The 24,511-nt window shown below is 34.9% G+C and overlaps 1 protein-coding gene across 2 annotated transcripts in view; it reads right to left on the reverse strand.

Annotated features, from left to right (window-relative positions):
- Nucleotides 1-1,273: 1,273 nt before the first annotated feature.
- Nucleotides 1,274-24,511, reverse strand: part of LOC149065724 (spermatogenesis-defective protein 39 homolog) — a 41,698-nt gene continuing 18,460 nt past the window's right edge. Inside the window, exons 10-18 of one of the 2 annotated variants that reach the window (XM_089253508.1) lie at nt 19,181-19,254; nt 13,347-13,437; nt 11,832-11,966; nt 8,456-8,497; nt 5,510-5,599; nt 4,489-4,575; nt 3,463-3,552; nt 3,198-3,302; nt 1,274-1,852 (exon numbers count right to left, since the gene is read on the reverse strand). In XM_089253508.1, coding sequence (XP_089109634.1) covers nt 1,832-1,852; nt 3,198-3,302; nt 3,463-3,552; nt 4,489-4,575; nt 5,510-5,599; nt 8,456-8,497; nt 11,832-11,966; nt 13,347-13,437; nt 19,181-19,254 — 735 coding nt within the window. In that variant the 3' untranslated portion in view covers nt 1,274-1,831. The remainder of the gene's footprint in view (nt 1,853-3,197; nt 3,303-3,462; nt 3,553-4,488; nt 4,576-5,509; nt 5,600-8,455; nt 8,498-11,831; nt 11,967-13,346; nt 13,438-19,180; nt 19,255-24,511) is intronic. The other variant, XM_089253509.1, reaches the window with a different exon arrangement.

A 24,511-nucleotide genomic window follows, 5' to 3' on the forward strand; every position in this document is an offset into this window, starting at 1 on the left:
TTTACTCACTGCTCCGCCCCAGCTAATGATACATGAAAAAATCTGGAATGGTGTATCCTCTTTATTATTACCACATTAGTTAACCTGATGTTGATGTGATAAATTGGTTATTATGCATGATCACCAATCATCTCGGTAAGTTTGATAAAATTATAACTTTTACTAGTGATTATGCATGATACCCAAGTGTCATTGGTAAATTTGATAAATAATAAAAAAATTATCGCTTTTACTGGCAATTATGCATATAACCTAAGCATTGTTTTTATATTTTATAAATACTCAAAAAAATTATCACTTTTCAGCAATTATGCGTAATACTCAAGTGCCTTTGGTTATAGTTAAGGTTGTTAAATGAGAGGTCATTATATCAGGATACAGTCATAGAATTTGTTAAATGGGAGTTAATTATATCGAGGTCAGATTGTAGAACTAATCAAATTTTGTTATATTATGGTCTGTTTGTATATGCACAAAAATTTCTTGTATGTTTTTTTTTTTTTTTTGTATTCACAAAAAATTCTTTAAATCAAATAATTTGTTAAATTGTTACATGAGAGTTTGTTATATCAGGGTACCATCATAAACTTTGTTAAAAAGGGGTTTGTCATAGGAGTTATTTTGGGGTTATTCAGGAAAAATTCTTTAAATTACAGTTCATTTGAAAATTTTTGTTGAACCACAATCACTTTCTGCATGAGAGGGATAATTAGAGGAGGACCTACAATTTATTACTGATTCCGAACAGCAGCCTTTTTTTATACTCACCGAGAGGTTGGTGCGCTAACCCCTCAATGTGAGACACCCTGTGGTAGCAATCTTTTTCTGTGGTCATGTTGCCATCTCTGTTGTACCCCAGCATCAGGAAAGTTTCTGACAATGATGAACCGGCTATCAAACTCGTGACACCTCTAAACATCCTTTGGTACTTCAGGCAAGTATCTTATCAACCTGGGCTACTGCACACAGAGTTCACTGTATCTAGTTCAGACTCTAGCTCACAAGCATGGTCATCTAATAAATCTAATCACAGCAATAGGCCCAATTTAACATATTTACCCATATAAAAGGGCAAGTGTGCATAATAACCGGCAAATGTGATGAACTGAATACGATTTTATTATGTTTACACACACAAACAATACTTAGGCATTATGATGCATAATTGCCAGTAAAAAAGAAAATTTAATATTTATTAAATTTGCCAATGACACTTGGGTATTATGCATAAACACTAATAAAAAGTGATAAATTTAAGGAATTTATCAAACTTACCAAAATGGTCAACAACTATGCATAATAACCAGATTTATCACATTTACCATAACATATATGCATAAAAAAATTTAAAACGTGATCAATGAGTGTTTGGTAAGCATAACATTTGTATTGCATTAAATTCTGTCAATGTGCATTTAATTTCGGATTACTACTATAGTATATTTCATCCTATAAGATCTCAAAATTAAGAAAGGGAAAATATATAAAAAAATTTCTTGAAGCAAATAAAGTTTTTCAAATCAAGTAACATTTTACTATGAGCGCAAAAAAAATTAAAGTAAAATGGAACATGAAAACTGAGTGAATACTGCATTTACCTTTAGCTCAAAGGCTTTGGATTTAAATCGAAGCATGGAATATTTTTTCGTCACAGGAAATCAGCTTTAAATGCCAGGTTTTATGCCAATAGACTCTTCAGAACATATAATGTTAATGATCAGACAGAAAAAAGGTAAATTCTACTAACATATCTTGCAAGGATGCAACACAAATCTTTGATAAAAAGCATGTCAGCTGGAAATGTTTCGAAGTTGTTTTCATGGCATATAAATCAATTTTTCCATTTTATTGTCTGAAAATATGTAACAAGATACAAAAAATTCTTAAGAAAATGATTTAAATTGTCACATTAAAAAGTGATACACAGTCGAGACTGGATATAACTGAGTCACACAGGATCATGAAAAATATTCATTGTATCTGCTAATTTACAGAAAACATACAACTGACAATTTGAGTTTTACCAAAAAATCCACATATCCAACATTTTAAAGCAAAGGATTATCAACTGGAACCTGAAATTTTTACATAAAATGTATAAAGAATGTAAAACTTTTTTCAAACTGTCAAATTCATAAATTTTTTTCAGATCATTTAAATTGAAAGCACACACACAAATGTGGCTTTTAATTTAATTTAATCTAATTAGTGTCACTAATTTCCGATTTCATTCAGAACTCAATGTCTGCCTGTTAAAAGTAATCAAAAGAATTATTTTACAAAACTGAAGCAATAAGTTCACCTTTTATCCATTCTTCTTTTATTCCTAAGGTACTAATCATCAAAAGCTAAAATTCTTTTTTCCTGTAACTTTTTTTCAGAGGAAATATTTTTTATGGGATCACAAGTTCACCTGTGAGAGAACTCTACATATTCACAGCAGTTTCATATAGTTCTTTCTCAGTTGAACAAAATGCCAAGCATGATCGTAAAACTTGTACAGAACTTTCAAGACTACGAAAAAACCTAAGAGCAAATTAATTCTAAGAAAATTAACTTTTCTCATGATTTGATTTTAAATTACTTGTTTGCTAAATTAACACTTAAACAACAACTTCTGAGATTTCTCATGTTTCAATGCTGAGACGTAAAAGACTGGCAACAAGATTTCTCGATTTTTAATTTCCTATATGTATTTGTATTTGTTTTTCATTTCCAAACAAGAAAACGCCAGTCTTAGAGTAAGCCTACGGGGCTGTGGTCATTCGAGTGTTAAGTTAATTCTTTCACTTCCACAAAGACATATATGTCCCACACAGTTTCTAAAATTGGTAGTGAAAGGGTTAAGCTCAGCCACACTCTGCTTCTCTGGCCCCATTGTGAGTGTAGCTTCAGCATAAAATTTAACACATGGTAGCACTGCACATTAGTCATGCATCCTAATAATACTTTAAAAGTTGAAAAATATTTGACTCATACAGATGAACATAAAACAATTAATATTTTTTTACCTTCAAACCCAGAATAAATTGAGCCTGAAAGACTCCCGGGTAATCACACAATCTCACTTTGCACACATTCAAACAAAACTTCTACCTTACAGATGGATGTAATATAGACCTTTTTTATCTAAATATCAGATACTTATAAATGCATAGAACATTCCAGAAAAAGAACAAAGAAATAGCAATACTCACAGTAGATTTTATAGCTTCTTCAGTTTCAATATATTCCACACTTTTTGGAAGGAGTTCAGATTTATATGTGAGCAAACCTTGCCTATCTCTTGCATCTAACAGGACCTAGTAAAATAAAAAATAAAAATTCTAGTAAAATCGGAAAAAAATCTTACACAATAACTTAGTTATAATTATTATGTTAACTTTAAAGTCACATGCTTTGTGACTCAAACAAAATATTATCTTTTTCAATACATAAAATCGTTCAGAGTATCAACCTTACCTTTATAATGTACGCATGGAACTTGTATTTTTTAGCTAAATTCAATCTCTCTTCAAAATCTTCTACTAGTTTAATATATTTCAGGAGTATCTGAAAAAAAAAATTAAAACATTTTTATTTCACTACATTTTCATCATTACATAATTTCCAACTCATGATTGAAGTATGAAAGTTACAAAGAAATCTTTACCAGTATCATATTCAAATCCTCATTTGAAAAAAAATAATAATATGAAGTGGTTTCATAACAAATTCAACAGCTATGGAGTTTTCTCAATTGTAATGAGAATTGAAAAAATTAAAGAAAAAAGTTATGTTCAAAATATGTCTATCAAGAGTTCTCCCATCAAATAAAATTGTTGACTTTGTGAATCATTGTCAATTGAATGTACTTAACAAAAATAAAGAAATGATAATATTCAGAGTAGATATAACTAAAATGAAAACGTCTTTCTCAGCAAATTCAAACGCAAGATTTAATTTTTGTTAATCTCTAATTAGCTTTAGGTAATAAATAAATTAACTTTAATTAATCAGCTTATGAAAAGAGAAAAACTTCTTAATCTATATAAGCCACAGCTTCATCATGAGGAATTACATTTATTCAAGGATGATGTTACTCTCCACTATCCATACGAAGGTTGGGCATGGTCTAGGGCACTCACCCAGAAAGTGAGAGGATATGGGTTCGATTCCCCACAAGGGTGGTTGAGTTTTCTCTCTCCCATAAATACATCTTTGCATCAGCCAGCTGTTAAAACCCTTCAGACTGCATTTCATTTTATAAAATGTTATTGGAGATTATGCATATTCCTACAGATTTTATTTTCTTTTATTATAGTTCCTTTTGTCATTTTTCAGTCCATGAGTAAAATATATTTTATAGTCAAATTCAGATAAAATCATTTTTATTTAGTCTCTATTTAAAACTCATCAGTAAATAATTAATAAATAATAACTGATTAATATTCATTAGAGAATAAATCTGTTTATTTAAAAGAAATTGGAGAAAATTATTGTTCTAACCTCTGCTGGGGGATTAGAAAATCCAAGTACTAAAACTGCTTTGCTAAAACCAATACAGCATTTCAATTTTGTGTTACCAAGCCAGCTCTAAAAGAAATTGAGAAAATTGATATTGCATTAATACAGAAAAAAAAAAAACAAGATTGAAAATAATGTTTTTGCTACATGAATTAAAATTGACTATAACTCAGGTGTGATTGAACTGATATCTTGATAGAAAATAACTATTGCTTCTAATGGAAATGATAATTTCCCACAGTTACTATTTTTCCCCAAAGCAGAATATTTAGCACTGTTCTGCGACGAGCCCTCCTGACTGGAAATGTTCTGCGGTAAAAACTCCCATACATGCAATAAAATACAAATACAAATACAACGCCACAACAGGCAAATTGCCCAACGAGGTGGCTGACTTAAGAACATCATGGATCCCGAGCCCTACCTACTACTGCTACACCACACATGCCCCCCCCCCCCGCGGAAACCCCAACGAATCGGTACATGCGGGAATGTGCGTGTACGTGGAGTGAAACCTGACATGAAGTTTTTTGTTTCTCTGTAATGCTTGTTATGTGTAGTGCTGCCATCTGCCACCAGTTTTTCTAACTATGAGTGAAGTGTTATGATTGAATGATTTATCGTTGTAGGACTGTTGCTCTCTGTAGCGAGACTTTTTAACGGGGAGATCGGCTCGCATTTGCGCCTTGAAGTTGGGAACCACAGAAAACCAACTTCAGCCGACCACCACTGTGGCGTTCGAACCCGGATCCTCGCATCGCGAGTCCGTCACTATAACCACTCGACCACCACAGCGGCAATAGTGTGTTTTTGCACTTTTTCTTAAATTCTTCCAAATTGTTCTGCAGTAGCGCTAATTGTTCTGCAATGTACATCGCAGATTTTGGCACTTTCTGCTTTGGGGCTATTTTTTAAAGTTTCACACCAGCATATCTTACATTTCATCTGCAATAACCTTATACTACAAACAAAACTAGATGGTAACCAGAAATCAACCACTGACCTTACTTATAAATAAGTTTTCCACTTCCGTCCAATTATGTTGCATTGCAAGAGCAGAAAGAGCAGTCCATACATATTGCTTATCTGTTAACTGAAGAGCATTCGAAATATGTAGTACAAAATATTGGAGTCACTCTCAAGTCATATCATAAAAATCTAATAATGTTTTCAGAAAGTCAAGATCTCAAAATTTGATAACTTATACAGGTGCTTACTGTAAATACTAATAATCAAAATCAATTTTTTTCCTTCATCTCTGTAGTTGACCCTGCATGAGATGCAATTACTAACAGTTGGCTATCAGCAACAATAAAATATTAAACTTAAGGGTGACTAATTTATACCAAACTAGTTTGAAATGTTTCACAAATTTTTTTAAAAGAATGGTTTTGTTAACTTTTCCTCTATCAAAAATCTCAATTATTTTACTCTATACATCAGTTGAAAAATTCCCTGGATTAAATTATTTGCTAACATAACCAACTTCTACACATTCTGAAGCAATGTCTCTTGGCCAGAATTTCTTAGAACCCTATCTCAACTTGATCAATTAATTTTTCCATAATATTACAGAATAAGAGAGTTAACACCTTTGGCCCCTAGGTCTGAAATTCCATCAGCCTTCATCCTTGTTACCCCATAGTGTTGATGGCCATGATCATTACCATTGTACAATGACTTTTCGTGGTCATTTCATTCTTGAAAAAGTACCTTGATCTTATAGGGGTCATTCAAGTATTACGTCAGCATTGAGGGGGGGGGGGGTCGGATTTGCTGACTTTTGATGACAAGGGGGGAGGGGGGTTTGAAGGTTGCTTACGTCATCAACCACCCCTTTTTGAAGATATGAAATATTCTAAGCTGCTGACAAAATTTTGCTGACGGGGGGGAGGGGGGATCAGTGTTTTGCTGACTTTTGCTGACAAGGAAGGGGGTCAAAAATGGCTTAAAATCTGCTTACGTAATACTTGCAGACGTGCCAACTTTTGAAATCCAGAAATCCGGAGATTCTCCCGAGGGGGGGCGGGTCCCCCCCCCCCTCCCGACACTCATAGACTCGATGGAAAAAAAAATTCATAAAAATTTTTTCTAAAAAAAAATTTTTTTTTAATAAATTAAGAAAAAGTTACATTCTTCCCCCCCCCCCCAAGGCCCGTTCTGCATTGCCCCTGAGAAGAATATAATTCTATGCCAGAATAGAGAAATGACATCTACATACTGTTCATAAAGTATGTGTTTCCTTTCGTGGATGCTATCAGTGATTGATAATCTTGGTTATATGAATTCTTAAAAGCTTTATATTTAGCTGTATATAGCTTAAAGTTTTATATTTTCTTTCTGAAGATGTTTAATCGGAAGAAACGATTTAAAAAAATTCAAATTACAAAGCTGCGGACGAAAAACGTGTTTATCGCGCGCCTGTTAGTGGAATACAATAACAATTATACAGGAATTTCGGCAACGAAGGTCATGCCCCTGATAAATGATTGCCGATAAATGCTACAAAAACAAAGTCGCGTCTTTGCCAGTTGCTTAAATGCGGTCACAAAGACTTTTTTACGGCTGCTCGATGAAAATGACTACGGCTGTCCTCTACGGGTGTTTTTCCAAACGACAACGGTAATTATTGCCGCCACGACAACGTAAAATCTAATTTTCTGCCAAAATCCGGAGAGCGGGAGGAAGGATGAAAAATCGGGAGAGTTGGCAGGTCTGTACTTGAATGGCCCCATAGGTGTTGTTAATAATCAAATTCATTAGGATTTTTTATATTAAAAAAATGTACTCCTATCTTGATCATAAGCAATACTCTAGTCATGGGTTTGAGGCCTGAAAATTTCAAAACATTCCTATCAGATGTTTGCTGATTTGACTCCAGATACTGGCCTTAACACATTGTCAACAGGAGATAGAAATATGCGTTTTTCATCAGCCAAATGCTGATGAGGGAATATATGAAGAGGCCTTTTTCATTTTTCAAGTGCAGAAGATGGCAAACTCAGTCTGGGACATGGCTTATCTCTGTGCATTATTTTCAAATTTCAATGCAACAATGTATGAAAAAGAGGTTCATATCAATTCAATAAAGTAACTGAAGACATGATGGTGGACATAATATAAACTATTGTGATATTAAGAGATATTGCTTTTTTTTGCCCAAAATATACCCTTAGCTCACTTGCCCAGTATGCAAAAGTTTGATTCCTGGAGGAGACAAATAACTTTTCATTCCAAAGATTTGTTTCAACATAACATTCAGAAAATTCATATATATTTCTTAGTATTCTGTAATACTTCAAGAATCTAGTGAATACTGGAATTATGGGGGGAAGAGGAGAAACTGGGAACAGATTCTTTCTGCAGCATACCATGGAAAATATATTAAATAATGACTTCACTTTTGGGTACAATACAGTAGAATTCTGGTACAGGAGAAAGAGTAACTCTAAACAATCCATTCTTATGTTCTTTAGACGGTGAGAAAAACATTGAGTAAGATTTTATATGTTCTAATACATACCATATTTCTCGTCCTGCCTGCAGCAGTGCTTATATTTTTTAAATAATAACTTTGAATTCTTGCTGTGATAACATTACACTTACATCAATTTTTGTTTCTAAGAACAGAAACTCTAAGAAATTTATTATGAACATTATTGTGCATAACTTTTAATTATCAATCAATATTTCTTATCAGTCAATAGCATTTCAACTATTCAGAATTAATTCTGAGCATTTACTGAGCAGTTTCTGACAAATATTTGTTTGTAGAACACAAGAAAATAGTCTTAATATGAAAATTAAATTTTATCCTAGAAATGTGTGGCAAGTACATCAATGTAGAGCCTTGCATCAAGTTCACACAAATATATTTTGCTTTTTTTTCACACTGAAACGATTATTCCAAGAAATATGGTGTTTCCATTATTAATAATATGCAATTAACCTGATGCTGCTTCCTGATTGCACTTGGACTGGCCAAATGATTCTGGAAAAAAAAAATTGTTTCATCAGGCGAAATTGTGTTGTCAGCAAAGATGTTAGAATCTGTATTTTGAACATATTTATGGATGTTACAACAATTTACAAAAAAATCATTCATTAGCTGTATTTTCAGTGAAACAAAGTGAGAGAATTAAAATCTAGTTAAAATAGTCTAGAAAATAGGTGAGTACATGCTGGATTATGTGATTGCGGACATTCTTAGAAATTGAAAAGAGCATAATTTTTGTTTCAGGTACCATTGGATACTTTTTTTGACAAAATTGTGTAGGGCATAACTTTGTTTTACACTTATAAAAACAATTTTAAAAATATTATAAAAACAGTGATACACACCCCTTGGCTAACAAAGAGAATTTATCTGGAATCATGTTCGTTCATTAGCCGAAATGAGATTTCTTATAGGTTTCTATGGAAAATTGTTTAATTCGTTCCAGGTACTGCCCAAAATTTAAAGCTGATTTTTTAAAACACCACGAAGCACTATAAAAATGATAAAAACTGACAGGTGGCTTCTGAAAACTGACAAAAACTTTAAAATTTGATACATGAGAATTTACAGGAAGATGAGAGATACTGAAGGGTTTTTTTTTATTTCACGCTATGTACACAACCAACACCAGCTAGCTTTAGTCTGCTAAAGCCGGTATTGACTCAACCCAGTCAAGTTGATAGGTGTTCCCATCAATTTGTGATTTAATCAGCTCATTTCTGTTTCTAATACATGTAGATAGAAGAGATCTCCTAGAATGTCTAAAATGTTCAATTTGATGCTAATAGCCTTGTACTGAAAGAACAAGTGCTCTGAAAACAAGCTTCTTTTTTATTCAATACATTTTTCTGTTAGCTGAATCTTTCATTTTACATAAAACGATTCAAAAACTTTTAGAAAGAGAAGTGGAAGTACTGGATATGAGTTAATGAGGCTTGAGTTGCAGTAGTTCAGATGATTGGTGTGAAAATTCAGCTCACAACCAGCTGTTTAATGTTAGCATGTGCATCCATATCAATAAAAATGTTTGTTCACTGAATCTGTATTCGTTAGCCAAGGCAGAAAAAATCTTCATTAGTCAAAAACTTCATAAGCCAGGGCATTCGTTAAGGTATGTATCACTGTATGCTGATAGAGGTGAGGTATCACTGTATTGGGTTCAATCTGACAATTATAAATGGAAGTATTATGCACCAACTAAAAAAACCTTCACACTAGTGCATAACACCCCATACAGTTATACAATGAATTTTAATGGTAAAAAAATGTAAAGAAAACTATTGATAAAGTACTGATGAATCTTACTTTTCATGAACAAAGTAATTTGAATATACGAAGTACAGATGACTGGATACCAAGCAAAGATAATTGGAAAGAAAAGTCACATTTCTCAGTGGGGAAATCGAACCACAATTGTTCGATTGTGTGGTTTTATTGCCACAGAGGAATGTGACTTTTCTTTCCAATTATCTGCACTTGGTATCCAGTGTCATCTGTACTTCGTATAATTAGCGGAAAGGTTCATTGTTTCGTTCTAATTTGAATATGTCATGAAAACAAGAAACAAAACATATATGTTTCCTACTTATCATATTAAGTTAGTGTAGAAAATTTATACACTTGTGCGCAAAATTAAGAAAATTAGCACATTATGTCGAATTTCTGAAAAACTAGTGAACAGATTTTAATAAAATTTGATACGAATACTCACTTATAACAGAGAAAGATGTACCATACAAAAGTAATAGTACGAATGCATGATTGTCAGTAAAGCTCATCATTGCAGGAATGTCCAAAACCCATGTTGCAAGATCGAACCGAAAATGAGTCTAATATGGGGTATAGTCCCCTCACAGTCAGACAGGTCGCACAGGCATACTGAACACGAGGCAGTTGAGGAGTCCCTGTGGCAATTGGTCCCACTCCTGTAGCAATGCTGGGATGGTTTTTGGGAGAGGGCTGGCGAGATGCAATTGCCCTCCCAAGAGTGTCCCAGACATGTTCTATAGGGTTTAGGTCAGATCTAGCTGGCCAATCCATACTCCGAATATCCTCACTTTCCAGGTAATTGTTGACCAGGTGAGCCTAATGTGGATGAGTGTTATCGTCTATGAACAGGAACTGAGGGCCAACTGTGCCCCTGAAAAGTTCACCAACATAGGGCTCTAAGATCTCCTCTCTATACCTCCTACCAGTCACAGACCCTCTCCCAAACACATTGAGGGGTGTGCGGCCATCCAATATGATGCCTGCCCAGATCATGACACCTCCACCACCATAGAGTGGTCCATTTCCCTGATGTGGGAGGGATGGTATCAGGTACCAGGCTCTCTCCAGATGAGTGTGCGTCGAGAATCAGTGACTGTATCTCGACTCATCTGTGAAGAGCACAGTGCTCCACTGAAGTCTGGTCCAAGGCTGATGTTGTCTGCACCATGCTAAAAGCGCTCTCTCGTGTGCTGCAGTTAGTGGGAAGCAAACAGCGGATCTTCTGGCATTAAGCCTTCCCTCATGAAGATTTGAGCAACAGTAAATCATGAAACTCAAGTTCTAGTGGTAGCATGCAGCTCACGTGAGAGCTGTGATGCTGTAGCAGTCCTGCGGCGCCACGCTTAAAGTGCCAAATAACGATTCTCATTGGTCATCATGGCTCTTCGACGACCTTGTCCAGGTCTTCTCCATATGGATCCAGTGTCCTGAAACTGTGTCTACAAATTGCGGACGACACTGGGCGTAACATCGAGCTCTGTAACCACATGCACTTGTGATTGCCCTGCCTCCAATCTACTGACGATTCTCCATCTCATTCCATCATCCATATGTTTGTGACTACTCATTTTACCTGATAGCGTATAAAATTTACCAAACTCTTGTGAGAAACACTGCAAATGTCGCAGAGGAGTACGAGCACACGAATCATGGAAAACACCTCGTGCCCTTATCACCCCCTCCATGGTCACAGCTCCGCCGACACACGTGTACACTTACGCATTCGACACTCAATATTTGCATACTTCTTTGGTGGCATTATTAGTACCTTTGGTTCAGTACTTTTTGTGAAAATAGACACATTGTGCAAATTCTCTTAATTTTGCGCACGAGTGTATGATTCATGATTGATCATTTCTGCCTATAGTAAAATTTCCAAATTCCCCATAGGAAAAGTTTAAAATTTTTATTTGTAAGTATTTATTAAAACAATCTATGATAAGCTCAATAGCTTCATTCAATAAATATTCACAAATCTAAATGAGAGAATTTCAAAAAATTCACAAAAAGCCATATATCAGATATAGTTTATTAAAATGACATTGCAAATATACATTACCTCAGATAGATAGTAATGATAAAGGCAGCAGTAAAACAACGTTGTGACAACAGGCATATCAATTAAAGTATGTTTACGTGGAAACAGGTGAAAAACTTCATTGGTACCTTCTTTTTCTTGTCTTGCATCATCTTCCTTGGGGAAGGAAAACATTTCAGCAATTAAGATTAGAAACTGACTTTTCTACTTTTCTAATGAAAAGTTATTGACACATTCCAGTTTTTTTGTGCTATTAGTTCATTAATAATTTCATAATAGTTTCAAAGGCTACACAAACTCATCTCTCATAAACATGTAAAATATTGAATATAATGTGTTCATCCAAATAAAGTATAAAAAACAAATGACAAGTTTACATCATAAATAAAAAATTTTTATAATTCAATTTCCACATTGGTCTTGTTTATTGTCATATATTAAACACGGATAATGCTAAATTTTATAAAGTCCCATGTAAAGGCTTCAATATTTGCATTCTTTATTTGCATTACACAATAAGTTATTTTCCCTCTTGCAATTTATTGCAAGACTTTAATTTTTTTTACATCATCAAAGAACTACTATCAAATTTTGTTTTATGATTATTTGATACTTTTTGTTGCACAAATAGTCATTTCCTGCACATAAGGGCCATAGGCGGAGATAGACTTGAAAGTCTGCGAGGGGAAGTACAATAATGATTGCTGGGGTGAGGAGGATGATAATGTTAATTCATATACAAGGTGATTATAAAAAAACTATCCCGACATATGAGCCCCTAACTATCATACCATTCACAGAAACTGAATGAAATTTTGGCATAAGGTATTTTGATGTATGCGCTCAAGAATGATATGGAAAACAACAGTGTCACTCTAACAGTTACTGTTACAGTGAGAAAATTTCGAAAATATCAAATGGCAACACCAAGTTTTTTGTATTGGAATGTGATCTCCATTGTGAAAACCCCTAAATAGCGTTCGAACGGCAACTGTAGCATGAAAATCACCGGCGGTAGATAGGCTAAAAGTGAGGACAACCAATAAGGACAGAGAAGCAGCATAAAATAAAGCATTTTATTGTGTTTCACAAATTTTCCACATGACCTTGTGGAGGACTAATCAGGCTGGGATCTCAGCCGAAGAAACGGTGTGACGAATGAAACGAACATTAATGCTCTGGTGCACGGCAAAGTCCTTTTTACTTTTTCCTTGCCTAGCTCCGGGGATTTTTGTGCTACAGGTGCCATTCCAACGCTATTTAGTGTTTTTCAGTATGGAGATCGCATTCCAATACAAAAAACTTGGTGTTGCCATTTGCTATTTTCGAAATTTTCTCACTGTAACCGTAACTGTTAGAGTGACACTGTTGTTTTCCATATCATTCTTGAGCGCATACCTCAAAATACCTTATGCCAAAATTTCATTCAGTTTCTGTGAATGGTATGATAGTTAGGGGCCCATATGTCGGGATAGTTTTTTTTATAATCACCCCGTATATGCATATACATTAGAAATGTGAAAAATAAATACTAACCTCAATAGGCAATTGCCTTTGTAGAAGAGTGATATGCTCAGACAAGGAATCAGTATATAGAGCAGGGACTAGTGTGGTCTGAAAATGAGTGCTGAAAAAACATCAAATGTGAGTGCAATTAATATTTAAATTCAGTCACAACAAATGAAACATCAATGGCTTTTTTTTTTCAAATTCAAACTTACAAAAATTTTTTTTCAATAAACAGAAAAAAATACCAACAAGCAATTGAAAACTGAGATAATTTAGAAAAGTTTTTCAACTGTCTGTTCACTGTGGCAATCTATAATAGCCAACCAAAATGAATAATATGCTATATGATTAATCTCTTTAATGTTTTTGTTCTCACTACTTCTTTCAATGAAATGTATTTTTTTTTAATTTAAATAACGTGATCAGCACGTATTTCCAAGAGATCATTATGATCTGTCCAGGGAATTGTTAGTGTTAGTAGACATGCATGCCCGACCCGGGATTCAAACTCAGACCCACACAGTCAGAAGCTAGCTCCCTAACCACTGGACTGCCAGGCAGCATTTTTTCCTCCCTAATGCAAGTTCATTAAAAGTAGAAACCAGGGGGTTTTAGTGAAGAGAAAGAAAAAAGATTATTCTAGCTAGATTATTTTTTTACATGCTTGCACAAACAGGTTTTAGTGATTCAATAACAAAGACGACATGGTATATGGAGATTAGGGGACCGTCTACGATTAAATATTAGTCATTACAGTAGGTAGCGATTTTTGCACAAGAAATAAGTATTTGATATCTCATTTGTTTCTCGTATTAAAACAAGACTCATTTTTCTTTAAACAACAGACTTCAAAACTTCTTACATTAGAGACTGTTTATATAACTTGGTTGGTAAAACTGTTGCATCTGAGCCATGGGTGAACAAGCAACCTCAGTATTTTTTGGCATGCATCCGAGCACACCAGAATTTATTCAAAACTTAAAATTTTTTTTACATGAAGCTGAACCCAAGCATCACAGGTATGATATTCCCGGATGCTCCTGAATTTAATCCTCTCCACTTAAACTGAGCATTTAGATCCTAGCATCATGCATGAATATACGACGTTGAATGAAACATATATCTAACAAAAAATACTAAATGAGAAATTGATCTGCAAGTATATTCATATTGCCCAAAAAGAACTATTGGATATAATTTAATGGACAGATAACTATATAATGCCTAATAAATTGCTAGCAAACTATATAATGCTGAAGTATCAAAGGAGTAAACTTGTATCCAGTCTATGAGCCCATTTAATATACGCTACCGTCTCGATAACATACATAAAAATATTGAATTTTAGCCCCTCCTCCATCCCACAATATTTTTGAGCAATCCCAGTATTTTCAATAACTTCACGCCTTTGCATATTGTACTTGATATCATTCGAATTTGATAACACACTAGTCAGTTATAAATCCTCTCTGAAATTATTTTAATCTACGACCCCTCGAGCAAAGACATGCATGGGGGGTAAAAAAGGAAAATTTTCTAGTGAAAAACATGTTTTTATCTACTCTCACAAAAAATTCTCAAGGTTACATTCTTATTTCAAATCGGCGTGAATACTTGACAAGCAAAAGAATGGTGTTTGTATTTCTTCCATACAACTTTTGACATATTATTACATCAGAAACACTAGAAGGGTTAAGATGAACCAACATATACAGTCGGACCCCTATATAACGAACTCTGATTCAACAAATTCCTCAATTTAATGAATTTTCGTCCAAAATGATGGCAAAAACAAAAGTCAAACCTTTATTTTAGTGGTTCCCAAAGTAGGCCATAGAATGGTTTGGTCGGGGGGAGCAATAGAAGCTAAGGTTTTAGTATAGGATCCTATAAGATTTGAGTTGGGGGGAAGGGGCAATGAGAACAAACAAATTTTGAAGAAGGGGGCAATGGAACAAAAAGTTTGGGAGACAATGCTCTATTTAACAAATAAAAATCCTTGATATAACAAATTTCTTTCAAACTATCCTTAATTTTTTTTTCTCATTTTTCTGGTCATCTAAAACCACAATCCAAAGATTTGACTTCTCAGATTTCTTCTGATTTGACCTTTAGCTTTTCTTTAGAGACAAACAAACAAAAGTGGGGAACAGGAATTTGCTCCTTTTTGAGTAAAGAGGCAATAAAGTTATCTAAAGTCTGTGGGAAGGTTTCAGTAGCCAATTTGTATACACCAATACCATAAAAAATTGTGCTACCCGCATGTTTGAAATCAATGACAAAGTAAAGTTACTTCAAAATTTTGTGCTCTGCCTTGACAAGCAAAGGATAGAGGGTTAATTAAAGAGAGTGTGTTTTTCAGTTAGCACAAAAAAAATGACAATTTTGACAGAACTTGATAAAAATGTGGATGTACCAAACAATCAAGAAATTTTTTCGTGCATCCCGACTTTATTCTAATGTTTATGCATAGTAAAAGTCTGTTATAACAGGTATGGCTTATAACGGCAGTCTCGATGTAATGAGTGGTTGTCAAAGAGCTAATATAACAAAAACATCTGCTATAATGAGAAGTCCATTATAACGACAATTTTTCCTGTGATTGTGAGCTGTCGTTATAATAGACTTCCACTGTATATACTTTCCTCACAATTCAGGTCAGAAATGAGTTGTAACGGCAGCCTCAGTAGCTTTTAAAATTTGCCATTTCGAGTGTGTTTATGCTCTTGATAAATTTGACCCTGATGTAACGATTTCCTTGATTTAATTAATAAAATTGTTGGTTTCTTCCAATTCATTAAATCAAGGTTCAACTGTATTATATATAATTCAAGCTTTTGATACTGTTAGCCACATCATATTTTTTTCGAATTCAGGCCTGGGGGTTTTCAGGTCATCTCATTAAATGGTTTGAATCCCATCTCATAGGTCAGTTCCAACGTTTTTTATATATAATGGTACCAAATCTTCCTGTTATCCTTTTCTTTCTGGTGTTCCTCAAGGATTAATTTTTGGCCCATTACTTTTTGTTTTATTTACCAGATTTAACTAATCACAATTTATATTATTATATTTTTTGATATATACAGATTGTCACGATTTTTTCATGTTATCAGTAATATTAAACAGGGGCGACTCCAGCTTACCTGGAGCCCGGGTGCGAAGCCTCATGTGCCGCCCCTAATGGCGACCCTACCAGGAGACTGATAGGGCTTCAGTGAAGGGGACTGGAGATAAACCTGATTTTTCTTCAGAAGAAAGCTGCACATCATTGTTTAGCATGCGAAACGTGCGTGACCATACGTCCCGCTTTTGAAGTAGAAATTTTTTTGTTCTAGAATTATTTTACCATTCTTAATAATGTCAGATAACTTAATCTTTGAAAGAGCACTTATTTTTGTGAGCCATCATCACTTATCCTGTAAAGATATTTAATGGGGTAATTTTTATTAAGAAATTTTTTTCTTAACAAGGACAAGGCTGGACAAGTGAAAAGCCAAATTTTTCCTTTGCTTTCATTCGACTATTGTGGAACAAATTCTGAGTGAGGGCATGGGCCCCCTAGGCTGGGATCTTTTACAGCACCCCCCCCCCCCAGTCAGAATTCTCAAGGCCCTTTCTATAGTTAATTTATAGCGTGAAAAAGCCAAAAAATTATGAGAATTGTCCTGGGCTCTTGTGGGTGCCATGGGTGAGGGAACTAAAATGCACACATGCCCCTTGTAATAGAGTACAGGGACAGCACTTGGCCATGCGACCGATTGCAGCCACACTGAGCACCGCTCAAGAGGGATGCTAAATTCGAGGTGAATGGGTAAAAAAAAGTTCCATTGGCCGAAAAAATCAAACTGTCAGTTCTGGAGGGGTGCAAAATCTGAAATGAAGGGGCGAAATTTTTTTTTTTTGTTAGGAATTGTTTGGATAAATTGTGAGGGAGGGGCATGACTTTCCAAGGGGAGGGGCACTGAAAGGGCTCCAGCTTGGGACCCAGGACTAAATCCTTATAACTTTTCTTTTTTCACTCTATAAATTAACTGTAGAAGGGGACCCCATGAAAGATTCCAGCCTAGAGCCCCTGGTGCATAAGGTAGGAGTAACAAAAAATAAGTCCCACACAGGTACAGATTTTGTCTTGAGCCACCCAGATAGCTTACATTCTTGTTTCTGGTATTACGGTCAGAGGCCTTGTCTATTTTCTCAACGTTTCCGTTGTCGAGGTATGACTCAAAAGTGTGATGTCATGTGAATTTAGAAGCTAGAAAATTCTGTTGAACAACTCAGTTCATGGTATAATATCAATAAGTTTAACCTAAATGTTACCAAGTGCAAAAGTTTGTCTTTTTGGTAGGAATTTTTTTTATATTTTGCATGGTTATTTAATACTACTACTAAACCCCAGACATGTACCTCGTCCATATTCCTCTGCGGAACCTCTAACGAATTGGTACATGTTGGAATGTGTGTGTACGTGTAGTGAAACCTGGCGTGAAGCTTGTTTCAGTGTAATGCTTGTTATGTGTAGCGCTGCCATCTGCCACCGGTTCTTCTAACTATGAGTGAAGTGTAATGATTGAATGATTTATCGCTGTAGGCCTGTTGCTCTCTGTGGTTATTTAATACTGATGGTCAACCACTTGAGAAACTGGAGTTTGCATGAAGAACATAGGGGTCATAGGGGTTACTTTCTGCAGCTCTTTTACTTTCAATCCGCTTGTAAATGATATTGTTTCTAAGGCATCCAGTAATGTTGGCTTCATAATCTGCAACAGTAAATTTTTCTAATTACAGAAGACTTTTTGCTTCTTTACAACTCTTGTGTTAGACCTGTTTTAGAGTATTGATGGATAATCTATAATCCATGTTATTCTTCTAACAACATCAGGATTGAATGTATACAAAATAGGCTTTAACGCTTTGTAAGAACTTGACATTCATATCCTTACTGAAATACTAAGTAATACTTAAAAATAAACCATCACTCAAAATTTACCACCACCATAATGCATTGATAACTTTTTTTTAAAAAAATTATGCACTCTGATTTTGATACACCAGTCCTTTTAGTGCATATCAGTTTTCACTGCAATAGCATCAATCTTAGAAAAAAATTTACGTCTCACCATATCACACTGATTTATTAGAAAATTGACAGCTATTTTGCTTGTTATGGATAGTAATAGGCCTATATCAAATATTTCTTTCAATCATAGGTGGAGATAGACTTGGAAGTCTGGAGGGGGGCACGGTCATTATTGCTGGGGGGGGGGAAGATGATGATGATGTCAATTCATATATACATTAGATCAGTCGACTCCACCTTTGACGCTGACCCCGTATCTCCGCCCATGCTTTCAATATGTCTTCCTTTTTATTACATGCATGGTATATACATACAGTACATTCTCACAGGCACATATCAGACCAGAGTGCACCAGATTACTGGAGGTTAGTTGAAAAAGTTAATGTAAATAGCATAAACGTCTGTGCACAGACATGCAGCAATATGTTTTCCCATTCTGCACTTGCAAGAAGCCTGCCTGAAAATGCCAGATTATAGGCAGTGACTGTATTGTGTATTAATTTAATATTGTGTAACTACTTTTGATGAACTTTTTATTATTTTGTGTCAAGTTGTAGTTTATTCATTGCTTTTTCTGTACTGCAATGCGCTGCTCATCCTGTTTGTTTTTTCCCACTACACTACTGTAACTGGGCATATGCCTGTTGTGTGAGGTTTATAAATTAATAAATTCAAGAGCGTCTGAAAGTACCAAGACCCCATGAAATATTCATGTGTAAATAACTGAATACAATTATATAATCACCATTTGATATGCAAAAAGTGAAAGCCTTTATCTTACTTTAAGCAGTTTTCTAACTTTTTGAGCTTCACTTCCGGTTTCATTGACTTGAATGTGTTACTGTATCTCAACATCTGAAAGATGATAAAAATCAAATTATACTTTAATTTTTAGGATTCAAGATTAATTTTATGGTTTCAAAAACATTTCAAAGATCACTATTTTTCTTCATTAAATATAACTCTTTTGAAGTTTTTATTAATTTTGTTTGTGGCATATATTATAGATATGTTCTATGTATGTTGGGAAAATATGTTTATGAATGTACCACTGTATCTGAAATTTCCATCTACAAACGAGTCTTTAACTGCTGTAATCAGAAACAGAGAGCCACAAATTAGAGGATTACACTGAATGCAGATGTCTCTTGCTCTCTACTTTACGTCTCATTGTTTCAGTGGTTTACAAATGTGCTATACTGTGGAATTTTTAACAAATTGGTGCATTCCGGAATGTGTATGCATATGCGCAACCCTAATATATTTATGTTGCCAAAGTTATGCTTGTTTCATGTTATACTGGTGCTGCCATCTGTCTTCCATAGATTGAAGTGAAAATGGCAAGTGCTAGGATTTTTCTAGTTATGTAAGTATATTGTGTTGGAGGTCTGCAAGACGACTTTTTTCAAGTAGGAGACGTGATCGTATTCACACCTCAAAGTTGGAAAACTGCAGAAAACCAACATCAGCCATCAACAGGGTTTGAACCTGAATCCTCAGAAATGAGAGCCCAGTACTATGCCAGTTTGTGGCAATAGCAGAACATGTTTGGATTAATCTGTTGTGGTATCTCCTGATGCTTAGTCTATCAAGACGTTATTGTCATGTTTAAAAAAAGAAAAAACAGCCAAATGCAAGCTCTACCTCTGATTTAAAACTGGGATTACTAGAGTCTGCAGTTCACGCTCCACATAACAAAGAAAAATATCAATTTTATATCTGTATGCTGGAGGTAAATGGCTCTATGCTCATATATTTCAATATTCGAATAATACTATTAATAGAGCCCGGAAGTTCAGGCAAAATTCCATAAATTCCTTTTTTTTGCCTATTTTCAAACTTTTTTGGTAAAAATTCCTTTTTTGAAATTTTTGTGCCATAAATACCTATTTTAACATAGTTTTAAGTTTATTAGTGAATTTCAGAGGCCATAATCTGTAAAACTTGGATATTTTGGGCATTGAGAACTTCAAAAGAATTGCTCTTTTTAAAATTTTCCAATACTCAGTATTAATTTTATCAGAAAGCACACACCCTCCCTTTCCAGCCCCATTTAAACACAACCAAGTGATCTAAGACATTGGTGTTGGCATGCATTAACTTTACTTTGAGAGGCATGCATTAACTTTGCAGAGTGGTGTTAGATGTGAATGATTTTGTATCAGATGAACACAGCCATTGTTAGAAAAGCAGAGGAAAATTAGAAATTTGTTTTCCCACAGGCTTCACATAATATGTCTCGCTCAGGCATTGGACTGTGTTGTATGTGTACAGAGGACCAATGATTGCCCCAAGAGGTCTTGAAAAGACGTCATGGCTCACACAAGGCGGGGTAAGAGCAGACAGAGCTCAGGGGCTCATGTTGTTTTGATTTTATTTTTTTGCACCATAAATGCACTGCAAACAACCATGGCTATTTATTAAACATACATATTAAGTATTCGATTAAATTGACCAGAGTGGCCCTCAGGGGCATTTGGCAGATGCACCCACCCAGGGTCCTGTGCTTGAAGGAGTCCCACATATGTGGTAAATATGAAAAAAAAATCTTTCTACAAAAATAGAACAAGATAGCCATGTTTCAACTATAGAAATAATAATGATTATTCCAAATAATGCAACAAATAAACAAGAATTATTCACAACTCGAGGGAGCCCCACAGATCATTTTCTCTACCGACTCTGCGCCTGGTAATGGTGGTCCTGGAATTGGTCTAATCCTGAGGGTCTAGTAACATTTTATGTTTGGGCTTGAAATCAATGGAACTTGGATAATAATGCAGTTATTATAAACTATAATTAAAACAACAGACAGATTAAGTGGAACCAATTTTTTAAGCTGGCTTTTGAACACTTAATACCTTTGTTTTTAGTTATTTCTTCTTCCTCCCAAAAATTATAAATGCCTTTTTTAGTGCCTATTTTAGGCATTTTTAGTGCCTTTTTGCCCGCCTATTTCGACCATTTTATTGCCTAAACTTCTGGGCTCTAACTATTAATTTTCTGTTTACAATACAATTTGCAACACTACACAGAGATATAGGACACTAAGTTCTATTTTGATATAAAACAGAGATGCTTTTTATAAAATAAGCAAGCAGTATAGAAAGATATGGGTCATTCTCACAAAACTGGTCCTAAATTGTGTTCTCTTTCTAATCTTAAAACAAAAATATATTCTTATTTTCAATAATTATATTTTTAGGACTAGAATATTATTTTGTATATAATTTTAAATATTATTATCAAGTTTATACCCAAATGGAAAATTTTCCTAGCTTTTCCCCATTTGTGACATTTGGAAAACATAGATGGCAACTAGTGTTGTAGGACTTGAGCAAATCGATGTTGGAAAGGTTAAGAGAAATGTAGTCATAGCTCAAATTTTCTTTTAAATCAATTAGAAATTGAAAAACTTCAGAAATTACATTTATTCAGAAGAAAAAAAGAGGCAAGTGTTTTTATTAAATTTCCTTCTCCTGGCTACTTTTTTTGTGAGAAATATAGTGTTACAAACTATGAACGATAGATGGCGCAATTCTTTATCGCAATCTTCTGTTGGCAACGAGATTTGATACCGGTTTTTGTTTATCAGAGAGGGATGCAATTGGTGAGAACATTTCAGAAGGTCCCGCCCCTCCAGACAGTAGTTCCCACACCTCCATATGGTGGCGCTGCCAACTTGGAAACTGTAAAATAGAATTTTGTAGAACATTCTATTTCTCGAAGTTCCTACCAGGGTTATAAATAGTGTGGCGCTAACAAGATTCCAGGCTCGAATAGAGAGAGACTTTATGAAAAGTCAGTTGTGATTTAACTTTGCGAGAAAGTTGTTAGTTCTCTGATTAGGTTGTAAAATACTTGTAAATTGCTGTTCTGTAAATAAATCTGTGTTTGCCGTCGAACTGCTTCTTGTTTTGCAATATACAGGGTGATTATAAAAAACTATCCCGACATATGGGCCCCTAACTATCATACCATTCACAGAAACTGAATGAAATTTTGGCATAATGTATTTGGATGTATGCGCTCAAGAATGATATGGAAAACAACAGTGTCACTCTAACAATTACGGTTACAATGAGAAAATTTCGAAAATATCAAATGGCAACACCAAGTTTTTTGTATTGGAATGTGATCTCCATTGTGAAAACCCCTAAATAGCGTTCGAACGGCAACTGTAGCATGAAAATCACCGGCGGTAGATAGGCTAAAAGTGAGGACAACCAATAAGGACAGAGAAGCAGCATAAAATAAAGCATTTTATTGTGTTTCACAAATTTTCCACATGACCTTGTGGAGGACTAATCAGGCAGGGGTTTTAGCCGAAGAAACGGTGTGACGAATGAAACGAACATTAATGCTCTGGTGCACGGCAAAGTCCTTTTTACTTTTTCCTTGCCTAGCTCCGGGGATTTTTGTGCTACAGGTGCCATTCCAATGCTATTTAATGTTTTTCAGTATGGAGATCGCATTCCAATACAAAAAACTTGGTGTTGCCATTTGATATTTTCGAAATTTTCTCACTGTAACCGTAACAGTTAGAGTGACACTGTTGTTGTCCATATCATTCTTGAGCGCATACCTCAAAATTTCATTCAGTTTCTGTGAATGGTATGATAGTTAGGGGCCCATATGTCAATGCTGTGGTGGTCGAGTGGTTATAGTGCCGGACTCGTGATGCGAGGATCCGGGTTCGAACCCCACAGTGGTGGTCGGCTGAAGTTGGTTTTCTGTGGTTCCCAACTTCAAGGCGCAAATGCGAGCTGATCTCCCCGTTAAAAAGTCTCGCCACAGAGAGCAACAGTCCTACAACGGTAAATCATTCAACCATAACACTTCACTCATAGTTAGTAAAACTGGGGGCAGATGACAGCACTACACATAACAAGCATTCCACAGAAACAAACTATACGTCAGGTTGCACTACACGTACACGCACATTCCTGCATTTACCGATTCGTTGGGGGGTTCCGCGGGGGGGGGGGTGCATGTGTGGTGTAGCAGTAGTAGGTAGGGGCTCGGGGATCCATGATGTTCTTAGGTCAGCCACCTCGTTGGGCAATTTGCCTGTTGTGGCGTTGTATTTGTATTTGTATTTATTTGTATTTGATAGTTTTTTTATAATCACCCTGTATATATATATATAGTATGCATCAAAGAGAAAAATTAAAAAAATAAAACAAAAACAGATTTCAATGAAAAATTTCAAAAGTTAGAGTATCGCGCCACAAAAGGCTGCTTTATACACATAACCTGAAATTAAATATTATGAAAAGGCGAAAGATGAGAAGTTATTGAAAAATTGTAAAAAGGAAAAATATAGATCAATGAGGAAATCGTTCTCAAGGGGGAACCCCCCACATTGCTCCAAACTGCAAAAATGTTTCTAATGATGGTAAACCTAATAGGCATAAAATTACCATCAGTTCCCCCAACATTTTTGCGAAAAACAAGCTTTGGAAGTCAAACAGCAAAAATGGCAAAATACAATAAGAATCAAAATATGAAATAACAAATGAGTTAAAAACACAAAAATAGATATACACAAAGTGTGTTAAAAATTGAAAAATGAGAAAACTTGAATAAAACATACCAAGAATAAGACTCTTTTAAGCGTGCCACCTGAATTGACTATTAGAAGTGTTTGGATGAAATTTTGAAACCCAGAAAAGAAGATGGAAACTTTAGAATATAGTAAGATAGCTGCAATTACCGTGACAGTTCCCTTCCCATTTTAACTTTTGTATTAGGCTTACTTCTTCAGAACTGTTCTTCCGTAGCTAGCAGCATCTTAAACAACTGATGCTATAAAGTGGAGAACATAAATACTGAACAGCAGTGATATCATTTGTAACAAATTTGCATATTTTGACAATCAATAGAGAAAATTTTTTATTGCTTCTAAACTTTCTCAAACTTGAATTTTACTCTAAAAACTAATTTTCATTACGAATTACAGCACTGTTTTTGATATTCAAATGTTGGAAAAAAAAATTTAGAGGGAGAGAAAGGTATCTGATAATCTTTTATTATTCAATAATTCGGTTTCTTTCTGATTTAAGAGCAAATTTCATAAGTGTCTAAACTTTTGCACTGCACTGTATAGTAT

The sequence above is a fragment of the Pholcus phalangioides genome, unplaced genomic scaffold (assembly GCF_987345545.1).
Source record: "Pholcus phalangioides strain wild (caught in Gottingen) unplaced genomic scaffold, Ppha-v1.0 ptg000039l_1, whole genome shotgun sequence".
In the NCBI taxonomy this organism is placed as follows: domain Eukaryota; kingdom Metazoa; phylum Arthropoda; class Arachnida; order Araneae; family Pholcidae; genus Pholcus; species Pholcus phalangioides.